Here is a 12750-nt window from a genome sequence, read left to right as displayed (position 1 = left end):
GTCAAGCCAGACAGTCTGGCACCTGCAATCAATTCCCTTAGCAACTTGGGCAGGGATTGTCTGAACTCCTGCTGTTGCCCTGGAAACCCCAATCTAAGCCCAATTTAGCTTGATAGGCAGGTCTTCCTTTCAAGTGTGAAGCTCCAAATTTGTTACGACAAGGGAGGAAAGACCGGGGGAGGGGCAGACAGTGGAGAGACAGTTGCTGTTGGCATTTTGATAGAGTGCATTGGAGCTTGACTTTTCTTTGTATGTAGTGGGATAGGGATCTACCCCTTCAAGTTCCAGGGCTGCTGCCAGGCCCTGGGCCAAAAGATTATTTATTATTGGTACCTTTCCTGCTGCCTGCTCAGGTAAGGTTTCTGGAAGTGGTGCAGTAGGGATGTTGACTTGGATGATGGCTGGAGGAGAGTCTGCTGGCCCCCACGAACATCCAACCACAAATATGTTCGTGAACAGGTCATGCTCGTAAGTGTTTGTGAGTCCCTGTTTGTGGATGGCAACAAACAACGAACATCATGTTTGTTTTTTCTCTTCGTGCCCATCTCTACTCATGAGACTGCATTATGAGATGTTGGTGGCCATTTGCTAAATAACCTGCAACCAACATTGCTAAGAATCCTAGGCTTCAGTTAATGTCATTGCAGGGGAAGGGGGAGAGGAAGACTGAATAAAAAAGGTAAAAGATGGAAGGGAAAGTAAAGCTGGGGGGAAGAATGGAAAAGTTAAAGGGGAAAGTCGAAGACCAAGGGAGGGGAGACTGCCAGGGGGAACCTAAAAAAGGAGGTGGGAAAGGAGGTGCCATGTGGAAAATCGAAAAGCAAAAAGGGAGAGAAGGAATGAGGGAGATGAGATTTTCTCCTGCAGGTCCTCATAGGTCCTCTCCCCACCCCACGTATGTGTTACGTATGCATGCACACACACAAATTCATATACAAATACATGTATAAGTACAGATAAGGTGGTACTAGTAATGCTTCCTTATTTCTTCAGGGAGTGGTAATGCCAATCAGAATGGTGCTGCCTTGGCCTTTAACTTGCTTTTCACATTGGAAAGAAATGCGTGAAAATGTTTGTATTTCTCTGCTAGGACCAACGTACTTGCTCTCATTTACTTGAAGAGGGCAGGACACAAATCTGCAAGACCATTACAGGACATAGAAGGCTACGTATGATGGTTGAGAGAGAAAAACAGCACATTGAAGCAAGGAGTAGAATACTGGACTTGGTGAAAATAGTTGGGATATAATAACTGTGGAATGATAGTATATCCTGGAACATTTGAAACTGAATGCTGAGACTGAAGCATGCATCTAATGAACAGTAAAGAGCAAGTTGTATGACATGTTTCTGGATATAATAGGCAGAGCTGAATGATGTAGAACTGCTTATACTGCACCAACATCAGGTTACACTGCAGTTCCTGGGATCAATAAATCATTAAGTCAATGGGTAGGTCCAATTCAGTGGAGAGGCTTCCTAGCTTTCAGATGAGAGAGTTCTAAAAAGAAGACATTTCAGAAGATGTTCAAGACAGCTTCCCTATGCAACTAAAGCTAATAGCCTCTGGTCTTCCTGAGTACCAAAAGCATTTGAACATGAATGTGTTTCGGGGGACACTTGCTGTTAAAAACACGGTGTAGGGTACGAAGGCTGTGATTTAATAAATCTCACTACAACTATGAACTCACTGTGGCTTTAGTTGTGTTGCAATTTTATACTTGTCTTTACTGTAAAATGCTTGATAAAATTCAGTACTTGAAGATTACAGTCTCTGGTTTGGAGTATTCTGCATGATTTTTAGAATCATGTTTAAATAGAAGTCATTTTTATAAACAACCATTTTTTCATCTTATGAATAATTAGTGTTTTAATATGGCATTTTCACAAACTTGATTTGCTGAAATCCTTTAAAAAAGTTTTAAAACGTTTATGTAAGATGTGTTTTTATCCTAATTTAAAATCTAAATTTAAACTTTTCCTTTCTTTGAAAAGTGTTCACTCTAAAAATTGCCAGTTTTTTTCTTTGTGATGTAAATAGATTACTATGGTTGCACTTTTATACAAGGTAAACAATTACCTCTTGATGCTATAGGTTGTGCATGTAGTGGTAGATGTTTTGTTTTAGAAATGTTTGTAGCTTTTGTATTTGAGGTAATTTATTGGAGTTTTATGCCCAAACTGGCAGTTTATGCAGTAATGACCTAGAGAATGGCAGTATATTTGCATCAAATTAATTAAATGTTAGTAATTATGCCCATCAGCCTTTCTTGCGTGTTTCACATGTTTAAAAGCTCCATTCAGCCCCTTAATACTGCAATACGAACTTAGAGACTGTCAGGGCTTTTTTTCAGCTGGAACGCAGTGGAGTTCCGGAACCTCTTGAAAATCGTCACATGGCTGGTGGCCCCGCCCCCTGATCTCGGAGGGCAATCTAAACTCCCCTCTGTCTGGAGATCAGGGGGCGGGGCCACCAGCCATGTGACCATTTTCTCCTAGGGCAACCCACTGAGTTCAACCACCTCTTTTCCCAGAAAAAAAGCCCTGGAGATTGTCATATTTGAAAGCTTAGCTATACCCTATTAACTGTCTTCTGGTCCCTGAGAGCCACATCAAGAAAGGATGTCTGCACATTAACAGCCTGGATAGGAATGCCTCTTGTCTCTGAATAATTCCACATTTATCTAAAACTCAGGCAATCTAAATGCTAAACACTTGCAAGTTTGCAAACCCCACTGAATAGTCCAGTATTAAAGACCGGATATTTTAGATATAGAGTCTGTTCTGGCAATACACTGAGACATAACCAACAGGCTGGGTTGCATTCATATCACTATGGTAGCTCTGTGGCTGCATAATTTTTAAAGCCCTATCTTTCTGGGATCAGAGAGATGCCGACTTATACAATTAAGTTAATTCATTACTTTTTGTCCACAAAAAGTAATGAATTGACTTAATTGTATAAGTCGGCATCTCTCTGATCCCAGAAAGATAGGGCTTTAAATTGCTTAAAAGCCAGAGAGATGCTTCCAAATACGTCTTGGAGCAAGTGTGCTGCTGAAAACTCCTCGCTTATGTGGACTACTTATGTGAGCAGGGTCATTAGGAGGAGTAGGGAACCTGCATAGGATCACCTGCTCCCTTCCATGAATGGGAATTCTGCAATTTACAGTTTTTCAGTTGGCAGAAGAGTAGTAGTAAACTCCTTAAGTTCACTGCTGCTACGTCACACTGCTCTCATGATTATATTCCTTGCAGGGTGGCATTCATACAAAAGTCAGCCTCTGATGGTTTGTCATAACTGGCTCTGAAATTCACACTAGGTTTAGAGGTTTCCCCAGAATGTAATAATTAAATTGGTCTGCTGTAAAGAAAGGGATCAATGATAGAATAAACATTAATTTGAACAAACTTCCCTGTGTTATGCTGTCCACCTCATAATCAACAATATCTGTGATCAACTGTAAAACTTTCTTGGTTCTGTTTGTAAAGTTGGATAATTCTTTTGTCTTATAGTATAACCGCTAATTAAGCTGATTGCTAATGTTGGTTGGTAGATTTTTGGTTTTTTTACTGTTAACTGCAAGATGGGCAGCCTGATTATATGGGGCCGCTTTAGGTGTTTCAGTAAAAGCGAAAAGCTTATTTTATAGTAACAATAGAATCCAAGGCTAGCCGCATGATGCCAGTCTCAACAGCTTGCCGTTAAAATGCCTTATTGTGTTCCCTTAAATTCTAGGGCTTTGCTTATTGGCAAACATGACTGCCCTCTAGTGGTCCTTTTAGATGTAGCACAAGAGACTGCTGGAAGCTTTACCTTACCCTTCAGTAAAGCTCCCTTTCCAGAATACCTGTGCCATATAAATGTTTGAAAAGAATGATGGTACATTATTAGCTACATTAGAGCAGAGTCGCAGCATTGGGGGAGGGGGTGGAGATGGGTGCTGGACTCTGTGAGCTGGATCACGTTAGGTTCTGCTAGAAAGCTAAAATGTTCTCTCAGCTGTTGTATGTTGACACTAAAATTAAGATATAAGAACAAATCACTACTTTAAACCATGGAAGTTTTCCTAATATGAAGCATATCTGAGGGCAAATATTACTGTAATGAAAATATGAGTATTGTATCTTGCAGGTGAATGTGGTGTATATATATATATATATATATATATATATATATATATATATATATATATATATATATATATATATATATAAAACACTTAGAATGTTTAAAAAACTTACCCATGTGGATTTTCTAAAGTTCTCACAAGTTGAAACAGATAATGTTATTAAATATTAAATAAATTACTCCAATCTAGGCAATTGTATACACATTTATTTTTCCTTTTAGAATATTGAAAATGGAAGATTTGCAAAACTGAGATACTTCACACATGCCATGATTAATAATACAGATTTGCTGATGATAACAAAAAGGTAAGGCTTTCCTTTTGTCTATTTAAACCGCATACCTAGCATGCTTTTAGGTCCTTTTTTATATTTACCAGTGAGTATTAAATCAAAGTGCTGACATCTTTGAAAGTAAAGATTCTTTGGTTGGATATCAAGGTTGTGTTCTGCTGGAGCCTTTCTCCTGTAGGGGAGCCTTTCTGCAGAAGAAGAGGTGTGTTCCACTGGTAAAAAGATCCCTGTCTCAGACAAGAAACCTACCATTGGAAGAAACAGAACCTTTGAGTCCAAAGTAGTGAAAAAACAGTAGCCAGTTTGGTTTTATTTTTCCTCAACGTACTTCCTTTGTAGCTTCATAATAATTAAGGTGGGAAGAGGAGTTGAGATTTTTAGTGTGAAAAACTGGAATTGAATACCCAAGAGTTAGAATATCGTACTCTGGCTTTGAGTGGTCATCTGTTCAGTCCCACATATGAGTTCCTGTCTGGCACCCAGGCTGGACTTGGGAACCCTCCCTGGGCTGCACATCCCAAAAACAAGGCTTACAGCCCTCTCCCACCCCCATCCTGCCCTGCCCCCCTTAGCACTCACCCAGCAATGATGGGACAGGCAATGGAGACACTAACAAGGGCCAGGAATGCCAAGGAAGCCACAGGTGCAGGAAGCCCAGGCAAGGCCTTGGTAACAGGAGGCAGGCTAGGTGGCAGGCCCTTAAGTCTGCCCAGCCAAGGCTCTAGGGCTGCCCCTTGCCTCAGCCCATAGGAAGCTCAACAGCCCAGCCAGAGGGAAAGGGTACAGAAGGCAGAGACAGACAGACAGCGCCACTGCAAGCAGCAGATCAATGACAGCAAAGGCAGCACTGGGCCACACCCCAACACAGAAGCAGGCAGGGAAAGTGCAGCAGCACAGCAAACCAGGCTGGCTAGAGGGGGTTGGAAATAGCCAGGGGAGGCTGGCAGCTGAGCAACCACAGATGTGGCTATCTAAGGCAGCCAGGGCAATGGTTAGGTTGTTGGGGGCAGGAGTAGGAGGTGGAGCCTGGGAATGGCGAGGGGATAAAAAGGAAGTCCACCCACAAGCAGGGGTGAAGAGGAAGGAGCTTTGAGGAGAGCACAGAGTGAGACCAGACCATAGCTAAGAGCAGTGAGGGACACCTGGGCAACGTTAGCCCGCCCCATGCTTTTTCCTGCAACCTGAGTCACCCAGCTGGGACCCGCCCAACCAATGATGCTACAGCTGAACCCGCTAAGGCAGGGCCAGAGCAGGGGAGAGCCTCACAGTTCTGTACCAACACTCTGTTCGGATAACTACTGAGACCACCAGTTACAGTTACTCAACCTGCTATTTTTGGACTCAGTTTCTTTCATTTCCTTCAGCTTCAGCTTTTACTTTTTAATAATAAAAATTGACACTCTTCTAATACTGATATTCTTCCTTTGTTTATATTGGTCTAACTATTACTTGTGGATACCATAGTCCATTGGACTTACTGAGATCCCACACCAAGAGCTTTCTTTTTCATTCACTTCAATAGAGCAGAGTACGGGTGTGCACTGAACAAAAATTCTGCTGATTTGGTTTGGTAATACCAAAGTGGGGGGGGGGGTGTCAGCATTCCCCAAATACTAAATTCATTCTCCGGCTCAACAAATCCAATAAAATTTAGCCATTGTTTCCAATGGGAAACGTGATTCAGGGCTTTCCGAGAGTGGGGGGGGGGCAATTTTTTGTTGAAATTTTACCAAATTTCCTGAGGACCCACTCATAACTATCTAACAGCCCCCCAAGTTTCATGAAGATTGGACTTTGGGGGACATTTACCCCCCCCCCCCAAGAAAGTGCCACCTGTGACCTCAAATCTCTATTATTCCCTATGGGGAAAACTAGGGGAGCTATCTAGAGGGCTGTGGTGGCATTTTGCAAGCAAAATCCACCAGATTTGCAGGGGACCTACTCCTAACTACCCCCTCTAAAGATCCCCCCAAGATTCAGGGAGACTGGATCCTAGGGAGCCATTTTATGGTCCCCAAAGAAGATGCCCCCACCCACCCCATTTGTTACTGTTGCGGGGAAAAACTGACTCCCACTGCATAAAAACATGGATCATTGCTGCTATGGACACAGACACGCTTCTGATTACAATCTACCCACCAGACAGCCCAAGAGAACCAAAATGAAGCCCCCCCCAAACCCCGTGCTCCCTGAACAGGCTGACCAACCACTCTCCATTGTTCCATATACTCCAGAGAATTACCCAAACCAAAATGAAGCAAGGGACAGTCTTGCAACTAGAAACAAACTCAGGCAAAGGAATGCCCCCCCCCCGAACCAAACTGATACAAAGGGAACACTTCAAATAAATAACAGAAAATGAGAATAGTAATTTTAAGGTTATTAAACAATAGCTCAGCTTATCTTTCTAGATCTATTTTGAAGTTAGCAAATGCTTATTTTTAAGACCTTTTTTCCCTTCTCAAAACTGGCTAGACTTTTTGCTTTTCTCTTTTGTAGCATATGGAATATTATTGAATCATTGGGTTGGAAAGGACCTCCAGTGTCAACATGTTTATTTTAAAAGCTCAAGGCTCTATACAACCAAGTTAAGCTCTTTAGTCTTTGGTTTCAGTGATATATTTAAGCCTGTATTGCATCCTTTCTGTTGAAATAAATTGGACTGAAAATTGTTATGTTGTAGTAAGCTGGGGTTGTTGAACACTTTGCCTGAACTTGCTTAACTGTATTTCCAGTTACAAGACTGTGCCCTCTTGCTTCATTTTGGTTTGGGTGATTTTGATGTGATGTTGGTCCTCAGAAGGAACAAGAGAGAGTGACTAGTCAGCCTGCTCGGGTGGTGTTTTGGGGGGGGGGGCTTCATTTTGGTTCTGTTTAGCTGTTTGGTATGTAGCATGCCTCTGGCTATGGTGGCCATGATCCATGTGTTTCTGCAGTGGTAGTCAGTTTTTCCCCACAATAGAAACAAATGGGGCGGCTGGGACACTTTCTTTGAGGGATCATAAAATGGGCCCCACAGAGTCTAATCTCCTGAAACTCAGAGGGGGGCATCTTTAGAAGTTAAGAGAAGGGCTCCTGCAAATTCAGTCTATTTTGCTTGCAATATGCCACCACAGCCCCCTAGATAGCTCCCCTAGTTTTCCTCATAGAGGATAATGGAGATTGAAGGTGACTGGAGGCACCTTCTTCATGAAACTTGGGAGGTCTTTAGGGGACAGTCAAGAGTATGTCCCCTTTTGTAGATTTTTTTTTTTTGCTAAATGCCACCCCCATCCCCCTGAATAGCCCTATAGTTTTTCCCATAGGGAATAACAGAGATTGGAGGTGGCTGGGGGCAAAGAGGTGGGAAGCAGCGATCCTTGCTGTAAGCTTTATTGAATTTTACCAAATACATTCAGTAAAATTCAGTTCAGCATCACTGAATCGCATCAGCAATACCAGACTGAGTTCGGTAATACCAAATCTTACCAAATCAAGTAATATTTGGTATTATTTACCAAACCCCGAACTCAAATTGCACATCCGTAGAGAAGAGTGCAAAAGTTTTGGTTTGTCTTTATTGAAGGGTATGGGAACCTTTGTATGCATTAAAGCATACAAAAGTCTTGATACCAGACACATGTGCTTATAAACTGTATGCATAAGCATTTTGTAATCTTAATTTAATGAATTAATCAGTCTTACATAGGAAAGAAATAGGCCACAGGAAAACACAATAGGCCATAATCTAAAGAACCATATGACTGGTTCTGCATATAAAGAGAACTTTCAACTTCTGTTTTTCAAACAGTAAAATTCCCTGCCACATGAAATGAAATGTCAGAATCTGTTAACAAGATAACAGAAAGATTCTTTTAAGAAATCTTTCAGATTTCTTTAGCTTTTGCAGCATTTCTTGAGCAAATTGCCAGCTGTGTGATCATTGCAGAATTGAGAGAATTTAAAACTGAGTAAAGAATAGTGAAGCTAAGGCAATCATCCCCACCCAGTTGCCTGTGGATGTCATACTGCTCACTGATGTGTTTCCTGGTTCCTATTTGCTTCTCCCCTAAAGCAAAAAAATTCCTAGCCTTCCCCCACATTTATGAGATTATGAGATTCTTCCAAGATCTCTGTGTCTATAGAGAGCACTGTTTTGATGCCGCTGACTCCATCATAGAATGATGCTTGGTTTTGGAATATCTTGGCATTTTATTGACTCTCTCAATATGTCATAATTGGACCCATATTCCATGGCAGCCATTTAGTTGTAGGACCCACAGAATGTTCTTAAAATACCAGAAGTGCCCATTTTGGACAAAATTATGGGATCCCTGAATTAGGGGCTACTTAAATCATTTTTTAAAAACAGGAGTTACACTATGGTTGCAATTCTTCTAATAATTGTAACAGTTTCTTTCTCTTGTATTGTTAGTGGAATATTGTTCGTGACAAAAGGTACATTTGGACAGTTAACATGTGAATGGCAATATTCATATGATGAATTTACCAAAGAGCCATTCATTGTTGATGGACGGAGGTTGCGCATTGAAGCAAAGGTATGGTCATGAATCCTTGGCTTTTACTGCAAAATGTTACTAATCCCATTAAGTAGTATTTTAATAGGTAAAGCTTTCCCCCCCAGACACATTCATAAATTTCAACAAGAGAAAAATGTTCCTTGTTTTCTACCTTGCAATAGCATTAAACAGACAGTTGGATTTACCAAGCTAAAGGAATCCCAAGCTAAAGGGGAACTGAGGTGTAGGCAGAGGCTTTAGGACTTAGAAAAGGATAAGGCACAGTAACCGTTCAAGGATTAGCCAAGGCTAGGGGACCAGAAAATGGAAGATGGCTCTGGGTAGGAAAGTTGAAGAAGCAGAGGGAAGAAAGTTTCATAGGGAAGCTGGTCATCAGATTGACCTAACAGCGGAAGAAAGACTGAAAGATGACAGAGACAACAAGGATCAAAGGGGGTGAAGGAAGGGTGACGGAACAGCTTAAAGCATACTCTGCCTCCAATTATTGCATGTGCTGTCTCAGTGGCAGAGGAGAGAAGGCTGGAGGAAGAATCCTAATATAACCGTCTGGCAGGAAGCTGAGACATTTATCCTGTGTTCTGTCATTGGGGGTGGGGGACATGTGCTAGTTGTAGGGGCTCAAACATGACCTCATCCATGGATGCCCTGAAGTGTTGACTTTACAGGTGGTAAGTCAGGACAGGAGGTTAAATTGCTTTCTCTGATGGGTTAGTTATTCTGGGAATCTACTGGTAAGTATTGTGAAATGCTTGCTAATACTCTCACAAACTTCGACAATTCTTATGTGCCTGAGTTCTGCAATGATCTCTAGGAGCCAATAAGCAATATCCAGGCTGGATTGGTTTTTCACAGGGATCTAATTGCCTCACTTTGAGTCTGCATTTCCTTGTTGAAATTGACAGGCTATGATACTGGATTTGAGATAAGTTTGCAAATGGGGGATTCCCTAGTGTGGTATCCCTACTGTGATTTTTCCTTGTATCCTATGGAATGGCATGACCTCTAGACTCCTATGGGTCTTGGGGGGCAACAATGGGGTAGCACTCCCATATAAGGACTGAACTCACCAGTTGTGGGTGCTCTTTGATCCTGCCCTTACTTCAGAGTCCTTGAAAACCTGTATGGCTCTTAAACACCAAATGGTTTGGGTAGGGCTTTTTTTCTGGGAAAAGAGGTGGTGTAACTCAGTTGGTTGCCAAAAGGGGGCAACTCCTGGCAGGAGATGGTGCCCCTGGTACCACATGTGCGCACGCAAAGTGCGCACACACGCCCAGGCCCACACAATGACATCACTTTTGGTCAGCTGGAACAAGGGGGGAGTTTTTTAAAGTTTAAATTGCCCTCGGCAAAAATGGTCACATGGCCGGTGGCCTGCCCCCTGATCTCCAGACAGAAGGCAATCTAAACTCCCCTCTGTCTGGAGATCAGGGGGCGGGGCCACTGGCCATGTGACCATTTTCAAGAGGTGCCGGACCTCCATTCCACCATGTTCCAGCTGAAAAAAAGCCCTGGGTTTGGGATCAGGTTATCTGTTAGATTGCTTGCTCCTATCTGAACCGATATCTCATCTAGGACTATTATTGCCCCTTCCTCAGAGGGTAGGTGGGCGAAGACCAGGCTAGATCCTTTGCTATGGTGGCATCCCACTTACGGAATTATCTACCCTGTAGGTTACCAACCCTTAAATACCAAGTTAAAGCATTTTATTTGAGCTGTGTTGTCTGTTGCTCTTTGTTACTAGTGAATTTTAATTACTTTGCTGCTTTATTTCTTGCTTGTTTCAGTAATTTTATCTTTTAAAATTATTTATGATTTTCAGTTTCTATTAGGTAGGTGCCTTGAAGAGTTTCTGTAGAAAAGTGGGATAATAAGTCTTTTAAATGAACTATTTTCAACTGATATAATTCAAATACTAAAATAGTTTTGAATGAATTAATGAAAGAGAAAGAAAAAATGTTTTTTAAGAAACTTTGGGTCATTACAGGTATGAACTCAGTCAGGAAGGCAAAAGCACAAGACTAATATTTACTTAAAAGCTGATTTCCTGTTCTAATTGTCTTTATTTTGTAGGAGCGAGTTAAATCTGTATTCCATGCCAAAGAATTTGGAAAAATAATTAATTTTAGAACGCCAGAAGATGCCAAGGTGCGTAGTACAGACCACAAATATTCGTATGCTGATATCTTGATTCTAGGAATTAATACACAATCACAGTCCTTTATCATGGGTCCTGTGTGCATGCTGATACAGAGGTGAAATAGTTTAGTTTTATCTAGTGTTTAGCCTGCCCTCCCTGCAAGTGGGCTCCGGAGGGGTACAGCAGTCTTAAAATACAATTCCACAACGGGATAAAATACAACACAATAAAACAGAAAAAATCACCAGTTAAAACCATATACACAGAATCATAGGTGGCCAGTTCCGCATTTCTGCCCCCCAACTGTACAAGCAGGCTTTCCTGCTCATTCACTGCATGCATTCCATTCAGGTGGAAGTCCATTATACACGGTAGCACATTCACATTCTGCTTGCCCTCAAGGAATTGTTGGATCAGAATTTCACATCCATATGTGACTATAGCCTTCATGTGATTGCTGTCATGAGTGTGAGGAGCTGCTGCAGGCTCCTAAGTTGGCTGTACTCCCATGGACTGGCTAGAACAGAGGCTCTTAAAGAGAGAGCAAGCAAGACACGGCAGAAAAAACACAGGCTTTCTGTGTCAGCCATACAGCCAATCTTTTCTTAATTCAACAAAATGGTAAACAACAGTGCACAATATAGAAGTGTGAAAAATAAATTGATTACATCATCATCATTGAATTAAGAAAAGATTGGCTGTATTGCTGACATAGGGAGCCTGTGTTCTTTCTGCTGTACTCCCATGGAGTCGCTGCATATGTATTTGCGTGGTCCAGCTGCAGTTACCGAAATTTCCACGGTGGATGTCTCTGTCTTATGATGCCAATAAAAGACTCTAATGTGACTCAGCCAAGTTTGAGAATGAACCTGACAGCAAGGTTGGCTCTCAGATGGCTCAGGCTGGGATGCAGGGTCGCTGGCAGTCTGCACAGGTATTCCAGAGGGGTCAGCAGTCATAAGTAAAGAGAGGCTAAGCTCTTCTTGCACTCAGCCAGGAAACATGAAAACAGATCACTGTGTTTTCTAGGAATGAGGACGGGGTTCTTTGCCTTGGATGGAATCAGCTGCTGCCCCTTTTGAGGAGCAAAAGCGAATAGAGTTGTCATTGCCTGCAGTTACTTAGCTTCCAGATCTCCTCAGAGCACCAGAAATCTGCTGATTAGTTACTGGGAACCAGTAGTTCAGTACTAGGATCCTAATTGGTTGAATAGTATCAAGTAGGTACAGTCCTTATGCAGTCATTATAGTTACTTATGATATAAAATGGAACTGTTTTTCATTCCATTTTCCAGAATAAAAGATTTCTGCATAGACATGCCAGTCTATGTCCATAGAAACAGTTTTCAGTGTGGCACAAGTCTCTTTCTATGTCTGTGAGCAGCTCTGAAAGTTCCAGGTCTCATCCCATTCCTGTTCAGCTAACCTTTAGTAAGAAGTTATTAAACAATAAGGGTGCTCCTTGCTTTCTTTAATTAAAACCTCATTTTTTGAGTTGTGTTATACAATCAGCTGCCCTTAGAGACCTAACCTTATATGTTATGTACTGATAATATATACATTTTCCTTAAATTTGGTTTTAAAGTGTAGCTGATACGGTTCCCACTGCGTTGTTCTGAGGACATGAGAAGACATGTCCATGTGACATGAAGAGCTTGCTGAGTGTACT

At 41.8% G+C, this 12750-nt stretch overlaps 1 protein-coding gene across 1 annotated transcript in view; it reads left to right on the top strand.

The window, feature by feature from the left end:
• The window catches only part of VPS13A (vacuolar protein sorting 13 homolog A), a 179348-nt gene that overhangs the window by 165010 nt on the left and 1588 nt on the right, over nt 1-12750 (top strand). The window contains exons 69-71 of the mRNA XM_054987202.1: nt 4355-4440; nt 8840-8963; nt 11016-11090. Coding sequence (XP_054843177.1) covers nt 4355-4440; nt 8840-8963; nt 11016-11090 — 285 coding nt within the window. The remainder of the gene's footprint in view (nt 1-4354; nt 4441-8839; nt 8964-11015; nt 11091-12750) is intronic.

The sequence above is a fragment of the Eublepharis macularius genome, chromosome 8 (genome assembly GCF_028583425.1).
Source record: "Eublepharis macularius isolate TG4126 chromosome 8, MPM_Emac_v1.0, whole genome shotgun sequence".
NCBI lineage: Eukaryota > Metazoa > Chordata > Lepidosauria > Squamata > Eublepharidae > Eublepharis > Eublepharis macularius.
The sequence above is the reverse complement of the archived record's forward strand: the minus strand, read 5'-3'. Positions and strand labels throughout refer to the sequence as shown.